Genomic DNA, 24,361 nt, shown 5'->3' with positions numbered 1-24,361 from the left:
GATAAGCGTTGGAATGGAAAAAGGTACCGACGTGTTTAAAAATTCAACTTAGTTCAGTCAAGTTCCACCGTTGTCATAATTAAAAGGAAAGTTAAACCTTAAATCAATTCACCCAATGTGAATCTAACTTTTCTCAAAATTTAGGTCATTAATTTTCAATGTGCATAAATTGAAATAGGGCAAAAAGGGGAAGTTTTGTGCATAAATTATATAACACAGACAAAATGAAAAAGTTTGTTCTGATAAAACAAGACTGCAAAAACGAAACAGTCTCGAACATCTCTGATATCATTGAGACCCCTGAGACCAAATAAAGCTCCATAAAAGGCTCCTCTGAAATGTTCCTAAAGTTTCCTGAACCTCCAGGAGGTCCCCTGATGTTGCAATTGCAACGAAAAAGAGACAGATGTCCAATTTTCTGAACGTAGTTTATTTGGGACAACGTTAAAAAATTCCTATGGAGTAGATAATCATAGGCAAAGTGTTGTACATTTTTTTGTTTTATGTTGTACATATTGGTTTTAAGTTTTGGTTTCTTTGTGTAAGTCTAATTCAAATATCTTTATAAAAAAAGGTTTACTCACGTTTAGTATCTCTTCTGTGTTCTCGGTATTGCGTTTAACTTCAAGATCGGATGAGAGCTTGCTACAACTTACAAATTTCATGTTAGGTTTAGTATTACAAGATCACAATATCCAAGTTACCTGAATTGAACGTGTTTTTAGTTTGTCACACGTTTACTACCGTTTCGGGAAGATTTCACGGATAAAGGCTGTATAATTAAGTTTAATTTTTAGAGAATTTTCTACTTTCGTATCAACAGCATAGAAACTAACCTGTGATTCCTACGCCGTACTATTTGTGTTGTTTTTTAGTTCACTTTTAGTCTAGGATAAGCAAATTCACTTAGTATTAAGAATTTTAACTGTAATACGTAAAAAGAGATTAATATTAAGTAGAAAAATAGTAGATTTTAAGCAAATTTTAACTAACTAATCGTGATTTACACCGCACGCCTACCTTCCAACGTTACTTGCATGTTTTTCCTATCTGACAATAGTTGACGCTTCTTCTATATCAATAGCTACCTGACATGACATTCTACTACAAGGCTGTATATCTACAGTAGAGGCTTTCGTCGGGGTATGATATTGAAAGGTTCGCATTCTTGAGGTGTTTGGATGTATGGTGCGGCGCAACGTGAAGTTGCGACACTCCCCCCCAGTACTTCGAGGTCACTGGTCCGACGTACTTACAGTTGCACCAACATCCAATACCGCTAGTTTCACTGCTGGTCTCTCCAACACTCCAGTTGCTGTTTGCACCAGAGCCCGGCGAACCTGTCCATCCTTGGAACGAATGGTACGGACCACCCGACCTCTCGGCCAGCAGTTCCTTGGCAGGGTCTCGTCCACAACTATAACGATGTCTCCTTCCGCAATGGGCATCGCTGGACGAAACCATTTCGTCCTTCGGGTCAAGTTTGGCAGGTATTCGGCGATCCATCGTTGCCAGAATCTGTTAGCGTAGACTTGCGACATCTTCCAGGTATGCTTGAGGGCGTGGCTGCTGTCGTCGAACGCGATCGGGGGCTTAGTACCATCTGACGAACCGAGCAGAAAATGGTTCGGGGTCAACGCTTGAGACAGCTCATCGTCTAACGGCAGTTCGGTTAACGGTCGTGAGTTGACGATCATCTCGACTTCAGCCAACATATTTCTTAGTAGCTCGTCAGTGGGTGTGCGTGTGAGTTGGGTTTGTTTTAGGGCTTTCTTTACGGATTGGACAAGTCGCTCCCAAGCTCCGCCAAAGTGCGGAGAAGCTGGCGGATTGAACGACCATTTAGTGTCAGTAGTGACGAAGTGTTCCATCAGTTTATCCTGGTTTATTTGGCTCAGCGCTTCCCTTAGTTCTCGACTGGCTCCAACGAAATTTGTGCCACGATCACTGATTATTTCAAGAGGAGCACCTCTTCTGGCGATAAAGTTCCGTATAGCGAGGATACACGAGTCCGTCGTCAGACTGTGAGCAACCTCGAGGTGTATTGCTCGCACAGTGAGGCAGGTGATCAAGACACCCCATCGTTTCTCGGTCCGACGGCCTACAACTACGTTCATTGGCCCAAAATAGTCGATGCCGATGTACGAAAACGGGCGGCAAAACGCTTTCAGTCGTGTGGACGGAAGGGCTGACATTTCCGGAGCATCGGGTCTTGCTTGAAGGTTCTTGCACTGTTGACATCCTTTTCGAACCCGATTGTACGTTGAACGAAGCTGCGGTATATAGAACGTACGTCGGATTTCGTTCAGTACAGTCTGGTGATTCATGTGACGGAATCGTTCATGTATACTGCTGATGATGAGACTTGTTACAGGATGACATTTGGGTAGCAGTATTGGATGCTTTGTATCATCATTTACCGCTTCACACGCATCTATGCGACCCTTCATACGCAGCAGGCCCATCTCATCCAGGTACGGGCTAAGACTGTACAGCGAGCTACTCTTCGGCAGCGCGTTCTTCCACGGCACGGGGTTCGGTTTCTTCAGCAGCGCTATCTCTACGGCAAATTCAGTATTCTGCACTAGCTTGATAATGAACAGCTCGGCTTCCTTCAATTCTTCTTGCGTTAGCGGACTAGTGACTATGGACTTCTTCATCAGTTTCTTTCGCAGATTTGACGGAAACCGTATCACGTACGCAGCACGGCGTAGCAGAACCTTCCATTTTGAAAAATCTTCCCAGCTAAACAGTGCCGGCTGTGCAGTATGGAAGAGCACATGCGTACGCTTCTCCTCTTCGGTTTGACCGAACTTCGGTAAAGTAGCAGGCCACTGTTCTTTCGGCATTCGCATAAACTCAGGACCTCTGAACCATCGACTTGTGGGGGACAAATCCGGGATCTTTTGCCACTTCGTAGCTTCATCTGCGACGTTCAATTTTGTCGGAATCCAGTTCCACTCGTTTGCCTCTGTTAACTCCAGCAGTTCACTGACCCGAACCGCCACGAAATGGCTATACTTTCGATGATCGGAATTGATCCAGCAGAGTACGTCGCGTGAATCCGACCAGAAGAATCTTTGAACAGGCTTTAACTTGTGTGTCTCCATGATGTCATTCGCCAAGCGTGCTCCGATAACTGCTGCCTGAAGTTCCAGTCTAGGAATTGACACGAATCGCAATGGAGCTACCCGTGTTTTCGCACCAATGAGTGCGCATTCGACTTCTCCGTTTTCCTCGAACCGTAGATATGCAACCGTAGCGAATCCATTCTCTGAAGCGTCTACGAATATATGAAGCTGCACCAGATTCTGTTTGCCTACTCCGGTCTTCATTCGATAACACCTGGGCACGCTGACATCCTCGACCTGTGGTAAAACTCGCAGCCACGTCTTCCACTTCTCGAACTGATCGGACTTAATCTGGTCATCCCAGTTCACGCCGCTCCGCCAAATCTCTTGGAGTAAGATTTTGAGGAACATCAGAAAATTAGCTAACAGTCCCAGAGGATCGTAGATCATCATAAGGGTGCTCAGTATCTGCCTTTTTGTTGGAATAATGCGGGCTTGCAGTAAATCTGCGCTAATCCTCGGAGAAACCTTGTAGGTGAACGTATCGGTAGCGGTACACCACCACATTCCGAGGACTTTCTCTGTTGCCATCTCGCTCGACAGATTAAGACATTTTTCTCCAGGGTTCGCTTCCAGCTCCTGCAGCACTCGTTTCGAATTTGACAGCCAGTTCCGTATTTCGAATCCAGCCTTCGCATGAACAAACCGGACATCCTTTGCTAACTGCACTGCACCTTCCTCTGACTCCTCGCTAGTCAGCATGTCGTCGACGTAGTGTTCTTCGATTATCGCTTCAGTCGCCCTCGGAAATTGTTTCTGGAATCGCTGTGCATTATGGTTCTTTACGTATTGTGCGCAGCTTGGTGAACACGTAGCCCCGAACGTCATTACTTTCATCACGTAGATATCTGGACTTCGGTTTTGTTCACCGTCACGCCACAAAAAACGCTGACACTGCTGATCGACCTTATTAACCAATACTTGGTGAAACATTTCTCTGATATCGCCTGTGACAGCGATACGGAACTCTCGGAAACGGTGTAGGACAGACGGAAGGGAAGATAGCTGATCTGGACCAGGGAGCAGGAAGGAATTCAGCGAAGTTCCCGCTACTTTTGCGGCCGCATCCCAAACAATGCGTAGTTTTCCCGGTTTGTTAGGGTTCACTACCGGAAAGATAGGAAGATACCAGACACGTTCGAACTTCTCCGCCAGTTGACTTTCTGTCAGTTTCTCGATGTAACCGCTGCGTACATAGTCCTGAATCTTCTGCTTCAATACTTCAGCTAGTTCAGGATCACGTTGCATTCGCTTCTCTAGACACACCAGTCGCCGCATGGCCATTGTCTTGCTGTCTGGCAATCGGACATTATCATATCGCCAAAGTAAGCCTGTTTCATACCGCTCCTCCTTCACATGTGTCTGGGATTTCAGCAACTCTTCGGCTCGTTCGTCGTCTTTCGACAGAAGCGGCTTTACTGAGCTCATAATACCAAGACTGTCCAGTGAAAAGTATGATTTTACTGTGTTATGCAGTTCTGCGTCGTTCCGCTCGCAACACGAGCACAAGTGAAAACTGTGGTGCGCAGTAAACTCCATTGGTAGCTGAGACGTTACAGAGCATGGTCCAAAAACAATCCAGCCAAGACGCGTTTCAGTGGCGATTGGTTGGAAGTTTCCTCCTTCTTTGCTATCCAACGCATGACCCAAGTGGCAGTTATCCATCCCAATAAGCAATCGCGGTCGAACATTGCGATAAGAATCGGCTGGTAAATTCCTCAGGTGGTGGTACTTCTGACCTAATTCCTCCATCGCAAGAGATTGTCGTGGCAGAGCAAGATTCTCCACGGTATGCACCTTTGGTATCCAGTATGTACTCGTATCGTGTGCTCCGGAAATCTCGAGCGCCAACATCCTAGAGTTTGGCTCCTGTCGTTGTTGATCTGCTGTCCATCCTAGGCACAGAGGGTACGGTTTGCCTTCGATGTTCAGTTCCTTCAGAAGGCTATGTTCCATCAACGTCGCAGAAGAACCGTCATCCAAAAAGGCGAAGGTGAGCACCGACTTACCGCGTCCATGAAGGATTACCGGAACATAACGGAAAAGCACTTTGCTAACGTTGCTTACGTGTGTATTGCACGTTTCGGAAGGCGATTCCGTTCTGGCTTGTTGACCTGTCGTACGAGAATTTTCCTTTGGCTGATTTCTGGAATCATCGTGCAGCATTTCGTGGTGCATATATGAACATCCGTTTCTTCCGCAAGCTTGCTTGACGACACATGCTCCAAAATGTTTCGCTAGACACTTCCGGCAGAGTTTGTTTTCTTTAAGCAGTTTCCAACGGGCACCGATATCCAGTTCTTGGAATTTCTTGCACGATGCCACGCTGCTGCAGACCCCGGCACAAGTGATACACTGCTTGGTGGCTGACTTCGCAGTAACTTTAGGTGTCACTGAAGAACTGGAAGCTGGAACTGAACTGCTTTCGACGTGAATGTGTACTTCTTCCTTTCGACCTCGTTTGTCAGGCTTGCTAACGTACGTACTAATCGAAGACGGAACCGTCACTACGCATGCTGCCTCTACGAGTGTTCCCAACCAATTGCTGAAGTCTGATAGTGTGATTGCTTGCAAGGTTTGACGGTGCTTCGCCCAGTCAAGCTTGATAGTTGGCGGTAGTCTCTCAACAAGCTCTTGAAGAAGTGCCACGTTACAAAGATGCTCGTTTAATCCACAGGCTACGATCGTTGCACACATGTTCTGGACTGCGACACCGAAGTCGATCAAAGTCCCCAACTTCTCCGTCTTCGGCGCTGGCATCTCCCGAATCCTGCAAACTAGCGAATGAACGATCACCTCTGGTCGACCAAACAGTGTTCGTAGCGTATTGATGACACCCCCAAGCCCGGCTGGGTACAAAAGCCGACTCCTTACCACCTCGAGTGCTTTGCCCTTTAAACTCCGTTGAAGCCGTAGTAGGTTTTCCTCGTCACTGAAACCGCACATTTTAGTCGTGCTTTCATATGTTGCGATGAAAAGCGGCCACTCCTCGGGGTTTCCGGAAAAGATGGGAAGTTCCTTCGCCACTGCTTGCCGCGCAGCGAGTTGACTTCTGCTTAGTTCGTGAGGATTAGCTACCGACGACACGCCAGAACTACGGTCCGGGTCAAATGGATCCGCATTAACGTTCAGACCACTGCTGCTCCTTCCTACAGGATCGCTGGTGTTGATTTCCATTGCCCTTAATCGGCCTTCAAGTCGCTTCGTCTCCAACTCTTGCTTTTTCGCCATCTCTTCCAGCTGCTTCCGCATTCGTTCGATGACGTCGCACACGTTAGTCGCTGCACGATTATCTACTCCCAGTGTAGTTGAATTCGCACTCGGTACAGCTGCAGATGCAGTCAGCTCGTCCCGAATTTGTTGCTCCTTTTTCTCCAAGCGACGCTGGAACTGGCGCTGCAAATCGTCCACTGCATTTGTCAACTCACGATCTTTCTCCGCGAGCATTCTTTCGTACGACTGTTGCTGTTCGTCGAATTTCCGCTGCATCAGTTGCATTTGACCCTCGAACTCCATCAGTTGTCTTTCGAGTTGCCTGTTCCGCTGCTCCTGGGCGCTGGCTGATGATCTGGCTGCTCCTTCTGGTACCGGGACTGTCAAACGGGTCGGTGTGATCTGAGCCGCTCGCTTTGCTTCGCACGATGCACAACTCCAATCTGCTTCCTCGATCCCTTGATCAACTCCCACGCACTCGAAATGGAACCATCCACCACAGTCGTCACAGCACACCATTCGGCTATCATCTGGATTTTTGCACACACCACAACTCACACCTGGCATCGCAACTTTCCCACGGTTTTTCGACATATTTTAGCCTCCCCGATCGCGAATAAACGAATTTTTTAAAATGTTGCAATTGCAACGAAAAAGAGACAGATGTCCAATTTTCTGAACGTAGTTTATTTGGGACAACGTTAAAAAATTCCTATGGAGTAGATAATCATAGGCAAAGTGTTGTACATTTTTTTGTTTTATGTTGTACATATTGGTTTTAAGTTTTGGTTTCTTTGTGTAAGTCTAATTCAAATATCTTTATAAAAAAAGGTTTACTCACGTTTAGTATCTCTTCTGTGTTCTCGGTATTGCGTTTAACTTCAAGATCGGATGAGAGCTTGCTACAACTTACAAATTTCATGTTAGGTTTAGTATTACAAGATCACAATATCCAAGTTACCTGAATTGAACGTGTTTTTAGTTTGTCACACGTTTACTACCGTTTCGGGAAGATTTCACGGATAAAGGCTGTATAATTAAGTTTAATTTTTAGAGAATTTTCTACTTTCGTATCAACAGCATAGAAACTAACCTGTGATTCCTACGCCGTACTATTTGTGTTGTTTTTTAGTTCACTTTTAGTCTAGGATAAGCAAATTCACTTAGTATTAAGAATTTTAACTGTAATACGTAAAAAGAGATTAATATTAAGTAGAAAAATAGTAGATTTTAAGCAAATTTTAACTAACTAATCGTGATTTACACCGCACGCCTACCTTCCAACGTTACTTGCATGTTTTTCCTATCTGACAATAGTTGACGCTTCTTCTATATCAATAGCTACCTGACATGACATTCTACTACAAGGCTGTATATCTACAGTAGAGGCTTTCGTCGGGGTATGATATTGAAAGGTTCGCATTCTTGAGGTGTTTGGATGTATGGTGCGGCGCAACGTGAAGTTGCGACACCTGAATTAGTCTGACACCCCATAAATCTTGCTAAAACCTTCTGAAACTTATCCGATACCCATGTAAATCCTCTCTGAGACACTATTGCCCTCCCTTATGACCCCTCAAATCGACCATGTACTATTCCTCATATGCTTGAGACCTCCTTTAGAATGCCCTACGGCTGCCGGTTGCCATAGTTTCCGTCACTATTACTTATTCATGCTAAGCACATAACGCTTAGCTGGTGATATTTGTCATCGACTGACCCGTGATCGAGAGTGGAGAGGCAGAGGGAACGGTGTTGAGCCCGTTCGCGCGAGGAGGACTGGTGAAGTCGGCACTACGAGGAGCTGGTGTACCCACCAACGTACAGACGGCAGAAGGTTCAACGGGAGGAGCACGAGGCGGCGCAGCACCGGCTGAGGAAGCGCAGATGACTAGCATGGGCCTCACGCGGGCGCTGAATCGCAACAGGAGCAGTCTACCAAAGATGTTGATAGTTGCCGAACAGCTGGACGAGCTGATCGGCTACACGAGCGGGCGCACTACCATCAGCAAGGACCTGAAACAGGGCCTGCTGAAGCTCCGCAGAGCCAGCCAAGAAGGAGTATGATCTCCTGCGGATCTTTGCTGGCAACGTGACAATGCAGCACGAAACCATGCAGCTCGCCGGAGCCGTAGCGAAGAGGTTAAACCACTCTATGGCTCGAGCAGCATGGTCGAAACCTACCGAGGAGACGCGGCCCAAGAAGTGTCCGGCAGAGGCGGACGGAAAGCCAAATAAGAAGAAAGGGACGACCAGCGCGAGTAACCAGGCTGCCAAGTCGGTTGTGGAACGAGCAAGGGGCAAGGAACCAAGCGCCAAGAGGCCAACCCTAAGAGGAACGGTTGCCAACCGGATCAAGGAAAGAAGCCCCTTGGGTTACGATTGGAAAGAAGAAGAAGTTGAGAAAACGGAGTGACGCGCTGGTCTTCAAAACTGAGGTGGATACATATGCCAAGGCGCTGAGGGCTATGCGAGGCGAAAATCGTCTCTCACCGTTGCAGCACGCTGGATGCGGATGTAAAAAGCATTCGGCGCACCGGGACTGGAGAGATGATGCTAGTGCTGAAGAAAAAGGCGGTCAAGAAAGATACCTCCTACAAGGCACAAGCTTAGGAGGTATTGGGCGAAAAAGTTTATGTGACAGCCTTCACGGCGGAGGCGACTCTCCAGTGTAAAAACCTAGACGAGATCACTGACGCAGAGGAGCTCGCACTCTCACTTAAGCAGTAGTGCGAGGTAGATGCACTAAGTGCAAGAAGTGCAACCTGGTACCAAAATGTTTGATTTGCACGGCGAACAAGGGTCAAATGACGGGCGGGCTTAAATGCCCAGACACGCAAGGAGGTCAAACCAACCGATGGTAATGCAGGTTACACAGCTAAATTTGAACCACTGTGAAGCCGCACAACATTGGCAGTCAGTCTCGGAGTCAAGTACAGTCATAGCCCTACTATTGGACACATACCGCATCCCTCCCGATAACGGGAACTGGGTGGTGGATAAGACCAAGCTAGTGGCGATCTGTACAACCAGTCGTTTTCTGGTCCAGGAAATATTTTCCACGTTGCACGAGGGCTTTGCAGAAGCGAAGATCAACGGGGTGTACTATTGCAGTTGTTATGCTCCTCCTAGGTGGCCGACTGACCAGTTCTCGTATATGATGGATTCGCTATCAGGCGCACTAGTGGGATTGAGTCCCGTGGTCATCGGTGGAGACTTCAGCGCCTGGGTGATTGAGTGGGGTAGCGCTTGACTAACACAAGAGGCTGTGCTCTACTCAAAGCTATGGCTAGACTAAACGTGAATGTCGCGAACGTAGGCGACATTTAAAAAAAACCTTCAGTAAGAACGGTGCAGATTCCATAATTGCTGGGACCTTTTGGAGCCCGGTTTCTAATACTAGCTTGGACTGGAGGGCCGACGATGGATACACGCACGGTGATCATCTGGCGATTCGATACAGGGTGGAACACGGAGGAAGACGGCTACAGCCAAAGGTCATCGACCGTCATCGAGAATGGCTAACCTCGCGCTTCCATAAGCCGGCATTTGTGGAGCGATTGCTTATGGAAGGTAACACCGCCGATCTATCTAGCGATGATCTAATCTAGTCGAAACCCTAAGCCGTGCATGTGCCGCAAAGCCAAGGCGATCCTTACCCAGAAGTGGACGCAAACCGGCATACTGCTAGTGTCCAGAAATCGCAGAACACCGCGCATCCTGCATTTAAGCTATAAGGAGGATGCAAAGAGCTCGCACCGATGAGTGTAGAATAGAACGAAATTGGGCCCATATAGCCGAGGCGGTAAACGCACGGGTATTCAGCATGACCATGCTGAGGGTGACGGGTTCGATTCCCGGTCGGTCCAGGGTTTTTTCGTAAAGGAAATTTCCTTGACTTCCTTGGGCATAGAATATCTTCGAGCCTGCCACACGATATACGCATGCAAAATGGTCATTGGCAGAGGAAGCTCTCAGTTAATAACTGTGGAAGTGCTCATAGAACACTAAGCTGAGAAGCAGGCTTTGTCCCAATGAGGACGTTACGCCAAGAAGAGAGAGAGAGAGAGAGTCCTACAGGACGGCTTAACTGGCACTGAACAAAGATATTAAGGCACGCAAGCGTCTCTGCCAGACAGCCAACACGACCCCTTGGGGTGATGACTACAGAGTAGTCATGGCCAAAACGAAGGGTGCGTCAGCACCGCCAGAACGCTCCCCTGTGATGCAGCAGAAGATCGTGGAAACGCTGTACCCGTGCCACGATACAAGACTATGGGCCTCCGTTCCCTATAGCCTAACCGGCTATGGTGAGGTCACCCCGGTGACGAATGACGAGCTCATCGCTATAGCGAAGTCGCTTAAGTTTAACAAGGTTCCGGGTTCGAATGGTATCCCGACAGTAGCCATCAAGACGGCCATCGAATCTAGCCCTGTCATGTTCAGAATGGCTATGCAGATGTGCCTAGAAAGAGGCGAATTCCCGGAAAGGTGGAAAAGGAAATATTAGTTCTGCCCAAACCCGGGAATCCACCTGGAGACCCGTCGGCATACAGACATATCTGCCTTAACACCGCCGGAAAACTGTTGGAACAGATCATTCTGTCGTGGCTGATGGTCTATACCGAGAAACTCGATGACTCTGGCCTCTCAGATAACCAGTTCGGCTTCCGGAAGGGTCGATCGGCGGTGGACGCTATTAGGGCTGTGACCAAAACGGCCGAGATAGCGCTCCAAAATAAGCGAACAGGAATCCGCTATTGTGCGGTCGTCACGCTGGACGTAAAGAATGCGTTCAACAGCGTCAGCTTGGCCGCCAACGAGTGCGCCATACACCACCTAGGAGTCCCGGTTAGCCTATGCCGGATACTGGAGAGTTACTTCCAGAATAGGGTGCAAATTTATGACACTGAGGAAGGCGACAGGAGCTACAGCATCACCGCGGGGTACCTTAAGGCTCCACATACTGGTCCCGGTACTACGGAACGCGGCGTATGATGGCGTACTGTGGCTCAAACTTCCACCGGGCGTTGGCATCCCTGAAATCTCTTCAAATAGCCTCCTCTCCCTTCAATTCACCCTGAAATTTCCCTTGTCAACCCAATCTGAATGACCTCTAAAGTCATGAAATCCGTTATTCCATCTCGTAAAACCCAATTGAAATCTCTCCATCCTCAAACCCCTTTTTCGAGTATCCCTTCTAAATCTCTCTGAAACTTTCTTTTACAATATAACCCCTATTAAATCGTCACTGGAAGCTTGTATTTAAGTTTAAAAAAAGTGTGGAAAAAGAGGCGATGTGGAACTATTAACACCAAAATTCACGGCATATCATCACTTCTGATTTGAATTCCCACTTGCGACAAAGAGCAATGATGGCCTAACGAAGTGATCTCAAATTTTGCACCACTTTTTTCCCCCGACAGAATGGCTGTAAATTGAGTACCTGCTCCCTGTACACACTTGACGCTCTCCTGTTTTACACTCGCTTCTCCCCCACCCACGCGAGCCTAGAAGTGTAGTAGGAAATAAATACTGTGCTGTAGGAAAAACAAGTTTAAAAATGGACGGAAATCCATTTGGAAAAGCGAGAGTAGAATACATGCTAGAATGTGCTGGTCAAGGGGAGAAAAAAGCGCCATAACAATAAAAATTATGTTGTTCGTTATTCTTTTTCCGTTCTGCTGGATACGGGAGTTGGCCACTTGGTGGAGTGGTTCAAAATTATTCTCAATGTCATATTGAGTTTCAAATGGTGGTCAATTATAAATCAAAAGGATGTGTATATTACGAAATAGTTTCTTATTGAGGTAGTCCACTGAATTTTAAATCTGCCGATTTTTTGACTTACTGCATATTTGTACTACCGCGAACCACTGCTCCTACAGCACAACTGAACTCTAGCAATACAGAGTATACCAGAAAATGATGGCAAGGTGGCAAAAAACAGCATCCACACCAGTACGTAGGTAGGTATATCACAAGCGATCATGACTATCAGCTTCGCCAGAGCAGCAATAAGTACATGGGACGAACGACACGATTGGGAAGCGGAAGGAGAACTAGGATCCCTCCGCGCCACGACGCCCTCATGAATCATGTAAAACGAGAAGCATGAAGTTTTTATTTTCATTGTCTGAAATTACACCGCGTAACTTTCTAAATCACAACTCATGCCCGGTGCTAGCTGGCGATTCGGGATGCTGTTTATTGAGTTCCATATTGTTCCGATATGCGGAGTTGAAATTTTCTATTGGGAATGGTGTACAAGGATTAATATGAAATAAATCACTATGAGTTCAAAACAAGTGGAATGCGCCACTTCAATGTAGTTTAATCTGCATCATGGATGACAAATATTAGGTAAGCAAGTGGAACCATCTCGGCAGGGCTCCTGTTTTGGGCACTTTTCTGCTATAACTCAGCCAATTTTAAACCAATTGATACAATTTTTTGATCGCAATAGTACAAAATTTCAAGTCAATTGGTTTGGAATAGACTAAGTTATAGCGAAAAGTTCCGAAGTGGCTCGTTACCCTACCAATAAATATTTATGGCTGGTTTTACTCTACTTTTTAGTCGGTGTGATTATAAAGACCGCCAGCCAAGGTTGATAGTTTATCCTGGACACGGTTGGCCCTTCTAACCTCAGCTAACCCTAGTAGGATGTTGGGGTCAATTTGACCCAGATAGGCTCGCTGAACGTGCACTATGCCATCGTAGTGTGCCCAAAGCAACATCTTAGGAAGGTGAAGGTATCAGAGGGATTAAAAGTGTGTCAAGCAACTTAAAGGGAAGTTTTTGAAAAACAAGTGGAATTCTGAGGCTTTGGAGTGGTGGCTAAGAAGGAATTCAGGAAGTTTTAAAGGCCTTAGGAAGTTGAAGCGTTGGAAGCATTGAAAGAGAGCCAAGGGGGAAGAGACTAGAAAACTTTGAACCCCCCTGAATTGACCCCCAAAGTACAGGCTTTCATATCTACAATCGTAATAGGTCATTTCGGAAGTGGAGCCTTGAAATACCTAGAGTCTCTATTTTTTTTTCTTTTACCGGTCCCCCCCCCCCCCCACCTTCCTACACCCTACTGAGACTGCCTTGGTAACGTTTTCGTTAGTTGCTGACTTGTTTTGATTCTGCGTCCCGTTTCATCCCGTTCCATGAGCAGATTGACGTTGAAAACCATGTTTGGTTTGAACGATGTGCAAATTAGCTGGAGTCAAATTAAGGCCTTTTCTTGTGTCATCACCAAATGGCTTCTTCAGAATCATCATCCAAATTCAACTTTACACAGTATTGCACTAATACATTTACGTAAGAAAATCGACGCTTACCTTTTTTCTAAAATTCTCCACTTCACGCAAGATATTTTGAAAAGAAATATAGAACAGACTATTCCAATTAAAATTCTCTTTCGAACTATCTATACCACAAAGAAATATTTTCACTCAAACTTGAAAATTATTCAAATTTGTCTCAACCGCACCAAGAGTTCGATGGCAATGTTTACCACCCACCACAGTACAACGACGACGGCAGCAGCGCGGAGATGCCGTCCGGCGCACAATCATCGTCCATCGATCATTGAACGCAGTGATGTCGATCTTGCGGGCCAATTCATCAATAAAATCAATCAAAATCATTGAAATGGTCAACTCAAATTTATCGATTATACGTCGTAAAATCGAAAATTATTCTTCGAATGATTATTGTTGTACTTTGAATCACATATGATAGTAATAAAAGCAAATCATTTTTATTTGTGAAATCTCCTGGTGGACAGTGCCAACACTGCTGCTGCTTGCAAACATCAACAGCGCAGCGGAAGAGCATACTAAGAGTATTCGATCATTTTTGGCTTATTACACATAAAATTCGGTGTTTTCTGTAATATTGAGACATGTTTCATTGTTATTTAGCAAAGCAGAGTAGTCTACTGCTTGAATTGCTTTTAAATGATTAATAATCTTGAAATGTTTACATTGGTGAAAGCGAGACAAAGAGTTGCTATTTTTGTTTGTTTGTTTATAGAACAAATCAGTAACAAATTTTGAAAACGACGTATAATCAATAGTGTAGCATTGATTATACGTCGTTTTCAAAATTTGTTACTGAAATGTAAAAAGGCAACACCACTACTGTTGCGCTCGATGATTGTTAGAAATAAGAATCGAAAAAGAAGTGCTGAAATAGGAGTGATACAGGGAGTCACCTTTAAAGCGGTCAAAGCGGTCAAACCAACGGGTATAGTATGAGACGTATTTGGGGCAGCAGGGATTACAGTCTTGTAGCACCAGGGATTATAGACCCGGGGCCTGACGAACCACAAGGCCCCCCTCTCTAGCTTACAATCAGCCGCGTAGTCGCCGTTAGTAGGACTACTACCCCCAACTCAAGATGTCAAGCGACCTGTGTCAAGGAATGAGTGATCGAGGGGGTGAAAATATGCTCGAACTTTAAGGACAAACTTCTTAACATCCCGCTTTAACAGTGCATCAAAACTTCAAACGCACAAATCTCAAGAAGCAAGCTTCACACAACAAAGTATTCTATTATTCTGTCCTTGCTCACTTGTAAGACCAAGCCCACTCATGGGCTCAATCAAGCGTTTTAACGTTAAGTAGAGCCCCGAACAAAGAAGCGAACCGCACCGGTCGCTGCTAAGTAGGGCTCGAAAGCGAAAAGTTTACGTACGGTTCGTAGCAGGGCTTAGAATATAGAGACACGCAAAGTACGGTCTCTATCCGTAGGCTCGTGCGCTCTCTCGCGTTTAGCTCTCTGGGTAGCGTAAAGAGGAGACGAAAGAACATGAGTATGGATTTGTTGCCAGGTATATAGTTTCTAGAGAATGATTTTCTTGTTTTGTATAGGTAGAAATTTATTTTAGTTTGCATCAAATATTTGAAATTTTCAACCAATCAATATCATAGATCGTTACACGAATAACACAACAAATTGTCCGACACACAATTGTGATAGAGTGACAATACAAACGCAGAAAAATAATAGTTTAAATTGACAAGCTTTTCTTAAGTACACAGTTAAAATAAAAATGTAATTTTAAATTTATTTTCATGCACATATTTGGAGCATGAAAATAAACTTAAAATTAAATTGTATATTAGATTTACACGGCTTGAAAAGCGATACGAAACGTGTAAATTTAAACGTCGTTTAGTTTTACATGATCTTTCTCCCGGTTTGTTTTGTTCCATTCCCGTTTGTTCCCATTGATGTTTCTTTTATCTTCCTGCAGCAGATGCAATGTCAGAAAATAACAAACACACCACAAATCTGAATCATTTCTAGGGCTTTATTTCTCTGTTAATAATGCATATTAAGTGGATCCATATTACACATTTCCACTTAAACACTGAATTAATCCAAATTGAACTCTCCATTCCGAGGTCGTCCTCCGCCGGACGACAAGTCCACCGCCCGAAATCATCATCAGCTGCTGCTGGCGGTACTGCCGGCGCTGCTTGGTTGCAGCAAATTATCTGAAAACGGTTGGATTTTTCATTATTCTATTTATACACAATCATTCACATTGAACTTACCAGTAGTTAAATAGGTCTGCATAGAGCATATGCACAAGTATTCCTTGCATTATTGAATTGTTTTGTTTTACGACGCATTACGACGCTTTAGTTTTACACGTTGATTGAAATTTAAAGTTTTAACGATTGATAAATAAATGCAATTCAATCCATTTTCGAAGTGAGTACTGAAAAATACACGCTCTGTATTAACACACAGAAATAACTCCAATATTGCGTTTTTTTTCATGCTCCAACTATGTACATGGAATTAAATTGAATTTTAAACCATTTTTTCATTTCAATCCTTGTAAATTCACAATGTTCTGGGTTTACATATCGTGTAAATTTCATTATTATTTGCTGTGTATGTTATGAATAAAGTTATCGCTTCTTCGCCAATTTTAGGATCATGCATATCGAAAATGTATTGACTTTCTCTTAAAAATAGTTACGATTACTCATAATCGCACCTTTAGTTTTCGATTCGGCCGATCGTTTCGAAACTAATATTTGAGAAATGTATAGTGATTCAGTGAGTTTTGCTGTTTTAACACGTACATGTTTGAGCCGGGTTTTCTACGCAGCAAGTAAAGCTTAGTTTCGCACATTTAGAAAAATGTCCAAATAAATAACTCGCGAAGTTCGTCCCGACAAGTTTCAAAATTATCTTCATCCGACGAGAAGATGTGCGTATTTTCTAACCAGAAAAGAAATTATTTGACGATAATAAGTGACCACAAGGTTTTCTTTCTTCACTTTCCGGGCTGAGATCCTCCGCTTTTAAAGAGCTGTGCCTCGCGTTTCGTTTTGTCGTGTATATTTCAAAAAGGCAAAAGAGTTTTGGTTTGATTGCTGTTTTTGAAAATGGGGTCAGTGGGTGGTTTATTAAATATAAATTTACAAATATAAATTAAATAAACGAGACATTAGGAAGAAAGTGTGCGAAATGGGTAACTTCACCGTCCACGCATCCTTCCTCCCCTGTAAATTCGAGAAGTACCTTGCCGAAATAAAATATTCTGTACAGGTACTCTTCGATATTACATACAAAAAAGTTTTCTCTTTGTACGGTATATCGAAGCAGAGAAAATGTTTATATTTTTTATGCTACTATTGATGTATTCGACGTGAAATTAATCCCAAATAATGATTTCGGTGAAATTCACAAAACCAATAATGAAAAACTTGAGTTTTGACGAAAGGGGTCATGCACAAATTACGTCACGCTCTAAGGGGGGAGGGGGGGTTTTGCACAACGTGACGACCCATACAAAAAATATTGAGGTTCCATACAAAAAGTGTGACATAGGGGGGAGGGGGGGTTGAAAAAGGTCGATTTTTGCGTGACATAATTTGTGTATCACCCCAAAGAGTCATTTCGTTCTTTGTGCTTCGATATAACGTACACTAAATTTTTCTCCAAATTGCGCTAATTCTGGGTAACAAGGCTAATGCTGCAACAAAACATTGATTTGAGTGATTTCATAGTTTATCTAAGGGATATTCGTGGGAAAAATAAAATTTTTCAATGTTGTACGTTATATCGAAGCAAAATGTACGTTATATCGAATTCGCTATATCGAGAGTACGCTATATCGAGGGTACGTTATATCGAAGAATACCTGTACTCCAAGTATTTCGAAGAATCATCTTTGCGCGTAAATACAACGCAGTAGACCAGGCCGCTTTGATGCATGTGTCATATCTCTGATATGCTGCAAGCATCAGTATTGACAAGAAAAGTAACACGATTGCTTTCCAGGGTGATTTCGCGTATGTATGAGATTAGATAAGAGTAGTTACGATTTTTCAAAGATGCATTGACTGTACCTAACTCAACTCAGATATCATAGAAACACTACAGTTATTTCTTTTTGTAAAAACTAAATCATACCGATAAAAATCTTAAAAAATGTAGTCGAGCTGCCAAGTTTAACCAATTAAAATAGGCGGTGTGCAGGACTGCCATATTGTAGGTTCCTCGTTATAGAAAAAGCAAGGCGTTGGATGTTAAAATACAACAATTGTTGTATGAAGTGCCAAAAAGGAGAGTGGGCTCATTATGTACTTTGACAAATACGCAGTCTATTTCAAGCGCATAGAATCTGCTTCCAACAAAATATTCATATACCAGCATCCAAAAGATCGCAATATATATTAAGATTTGCGAGTGATGCTTTCTAACTAAAAGGTTGTGACTGAGTATAGAATTAGCTGATGTTAAAATACACGTTAATGAAAAAAGGTTGCGCAAACTTATCGCAGACTGTTAGAAGACAGCTTCTACTATGACCAGGATTCAAGAACCTTGACCTACGCGAAGTTTTTTAAACACGGACACGTTTAATGCTTCCAGTGAGCTATTCGCTCTTTGAAGGAAGCACGACACTAGACAACGGACTAGCATGCAACGCCCAGTGGCACAGCCGAAAACTTTTCCTGACAGCGGTGGGAATCGAACCCACGCTCCCCAGCACGATGTGACTAAATGCTTGGTGACACTAGCCGCACGGCCACGAAGCCACAGTTGTAAAGGAGACAGCTACGTTATAAATGTGTTTGAAATGCAAGGGATGTAATTATTCAATAATCCTAATTATTAAAAAAGATGCTCATAATCTCAAATTCAGATAAATTTATTGCGAGAAAGGCAACATGAATATTGAAGAGATGGATATTATTTTAGATAAAAATTCAACCTACAAGTCATACAGTAAGCAACAAACATATAATTTAAAAAAAAGATTGCTTGAATTCCGGGATTAAATATAATCATAAATTATTGAGAAAATGATATCTTTAAACGCACTAAAACTGGTACAAATCTCCAAGGGAATTATTTATCTGAATTCAATTTTTACTAACAGTTTTCAGTCTTTTCCAAAACCCCATCTTTCATAATATGAGCACAAATTATTATACTGAATAAGATTTGCAATAACCCCATAGAAATACACAAAATATTGCGATGATTTACAGAAGTGCAAAAAACCGATGCTACGGAGAGAATAGAGACCACCAGTGCGCAAAGGCGACCGATCATCATTTTACTCACATGGAAACGAACGACCGGTGCGAAAATGGGTTGATAACGAAATTAAAAATCGTTAACGACGTGCTGTTGCGTGTGTAGTATTAAGCCCACGGGTGGGCTTGGTCTAATAAGTCTAAAATAAGAAGATCAGGTGCGCTGGTTTTGTTTACGAAGAGATTTGTGCCCTCGAAATCGTGAGTACAGTATGCGGCAGGAAAAAATGCGAAAGTGTTTTTCAACTTCAAACCTCATTTTCGTCCATTTGACAATAACCAATCTTTGTTTCAACGTTTCATAATCTATAATAGGCTAGTTTCCTGAAAAGTTAATTAAAAAATTTCCCATTTTGGTCACTAACCTTTACAGGGCGGCGCCTGAAGATGAAGACAACCAGAATTTTCAAACCGCAGAAAATCGCACAGGTCGCTAAATTTCGCATCTGATAAAACAAAATTTTTGATTTTCTCTACAATATCATCAAATATATGTACTTATTTCATCTGGTATGTGAAACTACATGGCTCTGGACCAGTGTGGTCTGGTTGTTCATCGAATTTGAGCTAATTTTGTTACTGTTATAGTCATTTTGTTTAATGACCATTGGGCGCGCAGTTTATTGATATCCGCTTATTAGGCCTACATTATCACATGTTAAACATCAAATATGTTCATTTTTATTTTTCAGTGCTAGAATATAGACATTGACTGATACACTGTCATGAAAAAATAGTCATACATATCCCATATTTAGCGTGTAATAGTGCCTTGAACTTTTCGCATTTTTTCCTGCCGCACCCTGTAGGTGCCAAAGTCGGCCATTGTGGCAGCCATGTTGGGATTCTAACAAGTCTGTCCTTAACGGAGCCTGGGGTGTACCTGACCAACCTGACCAATCCTGGCAAACCAGACGATGGAGATACCGGATGAAGCGTGGTTGTTTTGGGCCATCAGCCAACACAGAGAAGGACTACCCGCAATCGAGGTGGCTGAGCGACAGCTTGGCAAGATCATCGACTTTGCGTCCAGGAAGTCCAACATTAGTGAAGACCTGAAAATGGCCTTGTTGCGACTTCGTAGGACGATGGACGATGTCAAGCAGGAACACGCGATATTTGTAAAGACTGCAGCAGCGGCGGTACCTGTGAAGAAAATGATACGAAGTCTTCCCAGAAGGAGGCCTTCTCTTTCGCAGGTAGTTCAAAAGGTGTTCGGATGCGAATGCTCGTGACAAGCACTCGCAGAAGCGGGCGAGGCAGCCGTCAAGTGAGGAGCTGTCTGGCGGTGCTCGCAAGGCTAGGCGTACACTAACCCCGAAGGTTGGCAGCAATGCCGGTAAGGCGGACCCCAGCCAGGTGTCCCGGAAAGCTGGGAATGTAAGGCCTGAAAAGGCAGGCCCGTCCGGGAAGGATGGGAACAAGGGGTTGTGACCGTTGGTAGGCCCTTAGCAGCCACAGAGTAGGGCGAACCAAAGGGAGGCCCCTCCTTGGACTAAGGTAGATAGCGATGTGAAGTAACGCCAAGCTCAAGAGTCTGGGAGCCGGCGTGCGCAGTATTAGACGTACTCGTACGGGCGAGATGGTCCTGGAGCTGAACGCGATAGGAGCGCGAGGGCGGCAACAGCGTGATGTGCAGGTGGTCGGCAGGGGGCCGGCAGGGACTCAGATACACAGATAAAAATAATGAGGTTTACGTGTCATGTAAACTTCATTTTAGTCATGTAAAGTTAGTGTTATGATGGTTTACATGATATATCATGTATATTTGTGTTATATGTCATGTAAACTCTCAGAGTCATGCTGAATTACATGACATACAATGGAAGTTTACATGATACTTCATGAACTTTACATGATATGTCATGTAAACTTCTGCGATATCCCACGCTCCAATTATGTGCATCATGTCACAGAATTTTACACTCTTTTTTCGATCTGTGTAGCTTTGATTCAGCTACCTGTGGCGGACGTTAAAAAGTCCGTTAAAGTAGGAAGGATAAAGGCAGGCTGGTGCGTATGTCATCTGACGTTCCACGAGCCACCGGAGGTTTGCTTTAGGTGTCTGGAACCAGGGCACAAGTCATGCGCAGATCGAAATAAGAGTGTAAAATTCTGTGACATATGATGCACATGAATGGAACGTGGGATATCACAGAAGTTTACATGACATATCATGTAGAAGTCATAAAATATCATGTAAGCTTCCATTATATGTCATATAAATCAGCATGATTCTGAGTGTTTACATGACATATAACACAAATTTACATGATATTTCGTGTCAATCATCAAAACAATAAGTTTACATGACTAAAATGAAATTTACATGACGTGTAAATCTCATTATTTTCATCTGTGTGGGACTGCTAAGACCCTGACAGGCGCAAACTGTACAGGAGATGCGGCGCTAAAGGCCATAAGGCACAAGGCTGCACGAGTCCACCCATTTATTTGATCTGTACCGGCAAATCCGTGATCAACAGCCATCCAATGGGCGGTCCAAGGTGCCCGGCCTTCAAGAAAGTGGATGGTTTCTGCTTCCTATGAGGGCTTCGTGGTCGCCAAAGTAAACGGGGCCTTCGTCTATACCTGTACCTGTTATAAGTATACGTCTCCACGGTGCATAACAGCTACAGAAGCAAACAGCTCACGCAGATGCAGGACTGTATGTCGACCGTGCTGACAGAGCGAAGGCCGGAGGTAATTGCGGATGACTTCAATGCCTGGGCCATAGAATAGGGAAGCCGCTTCACGAAGCAGTGCGGTCAGATTCTGCTAGAGACACTAGCCACACACACTCGATGTCGACCTAGCTAATGTCCGTATAAAGAGTACCTTTAGTTCGAACGGTGCGGAGTCGATTATTGACGTTACTTTTTGTAGTCCTGGCCTAACAAGAGTGGACGATAACTACACTTACAGCGATCACTTGGCGGTTCGCTACATTGTCAACTACAACAATAGCATGCTGTGGGTAGAGGAAGAGGCAAGGTGGAAAAATTAGAATAACTAGCCACAGAAGCCCAATGTCGCGACTGTTGGAAAACATCATTCTTTAACGAAGGGGTATTTAGGCAAGCGCTCCGCCGTGAGCAAAACCTACTTAGCTTAGACGACGACGAGCTGGTAGCAATTTCTCTGTAATGATTATTCAACAACTGTATTCATTATTTATATTCACTTTATTACCGATACTTCAATATTACATACAATGATTCACACTCCAGACAACAATAACAACATCTCCACATATGACAGATACTCAATGTAAACATACACGCTAAACGTAATGAAGTAACACAATAATTTATTATGTGCATACCACAAGGTACCACATCTCGTTTTTTCTCCAGATCCGCAGCAAGGTCACTCCACGTTGTTTTCGCTTATAGTCTCCTCAGTTTATGAACGTCTCGCTTCAGTCTCACATCAGAATTAGTAGTACAGTCATCCATTTGGTCATCCATCTCTGCTCGGCATTTTGGTAAATTACTTGGCTGTTACTTATGGTTGTACCTAAAAAGAAATATTATTTTGACCCAAGTATTTTCCCAAATCCCAAAATATTTTTAATACTGAGTGTCAAGCTAAATATTACCTTTGCTGATGAATTAATTGAATTGCTTTCCTCTTCTCAAATGTTTTCAATCTAGCTGTCATTGAAAACATTTGTATACTGCCAAACATTGTATACTGCCTACTGATTTTTTTTGACATGTCCTTTCATAGAAGAATCTCATACAAAAGGTATGTATATTCAGATTATTATTCAGACATTTTTTTAACTAATATGTCGAAAAAAATATCAATATCCATTAACTCGTTTTCGATCCAAAGTGTCCAAGTGTCATACAAACACTATTTCATTTTATGTTTTTCAAGCGAACTTCGCTGGAACTCGTTTCTTGTTCAGAATATTTTCAGCAGTTTGGCTTTATAGATTTTGTTTTTTTATATATCGAAGGGATTGATACTTTTTTTAAATCAAATCACGAATTCAAAAAAACGTCACTTGTCCAAAGCAATATTTGTAATACTAGTTTTAGCTAAATAGTAATTTGAAAATATCCAGTTTTTGAATTATATTTAATACATATTGTTCACAAAACTCGCACCCGCACTAGCTGAAAGTATAGTAGAATATTAATATGCATTCTTTGTTTTGTTTTTCATGTTGTAATCCTATAATTATCTCAAATTCTTAATACATACATCATCGTCGCAGTACCAAATCGAAGTCACGCATTTAAGCACATGCAAAGTTGCAGTTGTGACGTAAATTTGAACCGGTTGCAGGTATTGCGCATCATTAAGCTACTTAAGAGCTGAAATTAGCACTAATCTAAATCGAGTTGCTATGTTTATAAGTAGGTTAAATATCAATTTTCGCACCGCCAGTCACTTCGGCTTCCAATAGAAAATGTAATCGTAGTAACCAATTATTATATATACAAAGCAATTTTCTCCAGATAACAAAATAAATCGATCATCTTATTGGAGCAATTTTCGACGGTTCACCTATATAGGTGCTCACGTTTTTAGGAATTATGTTTCCGATAATTTCGGAATTCTCATGATTTACCATTTACCTTTCAAACTGAATGAGTTTATTTTTATGGTTTGGTCGTTCAATAGGTTTACATTCTACGATGCATATTTGCCCGCATTAACTGGTGATTCGTGCTCAATCAAACCAATTATAACATTAAAAAACCAAAAATTTGTTCCTTTGATGTCGCTCTTTTGGGTTCTGAACTGTAGGACTTATTTTAATGGTGTACCTCCAAAATATTGCAAAAAGCTATGTGTGCGACACATGCATACAATATTTGCAGTTTTTTCAGTGTATGAAATCTAAAAATTCAAACAAGGTAAAATGTTAGTATATGGTACCTGTTTGCATTAAGGCTCAAATAACCATCATTCAGTCATCAGCAATCATCAATTATTCAAAGGCAGTTTTCTTACTCTAAGCCACAAAACCGTCATTGAAAATTATTTCACTGTTATCCAGATGGTGGCCAGAGTACAGTGATAAATTTTTATACCCATTGGTTGAGATTTCAGCGAGAAAACTGCTTTTGAGTTTTTGCTAAACGATGATGATTTATTTCCTCTTAATAAGCTCGACTGAAAAACAAACCTCATAATCCAGCTTTCATTAGATATATATATATATATATATATATATATATATATATATATATATATATATATATATATATATATATATATATATATATATATATATATATATATATATATATATATATATATATATATATATATATATATATATATATATATATTCCTGTAGTTACAGAAATGATTATCTTTTATTATTCCAATATCTTGTGCTTTTGATATACTGTACGTTATTCTCCTCATTAATAGTTTCAATACTTCTTTAACTGATCAAAATTTGTTTCTTCCTGTAAGGAAATTATTGTG

General features: G+C 42.8%; 1 protein-coding gene and 1 long non-coding RNA gene across 7 annotated transcripts; both read right to left on the bottom strand.

Annotated features, from left to right (window-relative positions):
* Window positions 1-384: 384 nt before the first annotated feature.
* Window positions 385-7,811, bottom strand: LOC134285226 (uncharacterized). Of its 6 annotated transcripts, none has more exons than XR_009996234.1 (3): window positions 837-7,811; window positions 705-772; window positions 385-645 (listed from the first exon to the last, which is right to left on the bottom strand). XR_009996234.1 is itself a non-coding variant. In XM_062845633.1 (3 exons), exon 3 carries the CDS (start codon window positions 6,936-6,938, stop codon window positions 1,236-1,238), a length of 5,703 nt encoding a protein of 1,900 aa, XP_062701617.1. In that variant the 5' UTR covers window positions 6,939-7,246; window positions 7,306-7,373; window positions 7,438-7,811; the 3' UTR covers window positions 385-1,235. The 6 variants fall into 6 exon arrangements, 3 of the variants coding, with proteins under 3 accessions (XP_062701617.1, XP_062701615.1, XP_062701616.1); XM_062845633.1 differs by having other exon boundaries at window positions 385-7,246; window positions 7,306-7,373; window positions 7,438-7,811; XR_009996232.1 differs by having other exon boundaries at window positions 705-7,811.
* Window positions 7,812-22,130: 14,319 nt separating this feature from the next.
* On the bottom strand, window positions 22,131-24,076 carry LOC134285891 (uncharacterized). Its single transcript, XR_009996790.1, has 2 exons — window positions 22,509-24,076; window positions 22,131-22,426 (listed from the first exon to the last, which is right to left on the bottom strand). It is a non-coding gene; the product is annotated as an uncharacterized LOC134285891 (long non-coding RNA).
* Window positions 24,077-24,361: the final 285 nt, after the last annotated feature.

The sequence above is a fragment of the Aedes albopictus genome, chromosome 1 (genome assembly GCF_035046485.1).
Source record: "Aedes albopictus strain Foshan chromosome 1, AalbF5, whole genome shotgun sequence".
In the NCBI taxonomy this organism is placed as follows: domain Eukaryota; kingdom Metazoa; phylum Arthropoda; class Insecta; order Diptera; family Culicidae; genus Aedes; species Aedes albopictus.
This window is presented reverse-complemented; position numbering and strand designations above follow the sequence as displayed.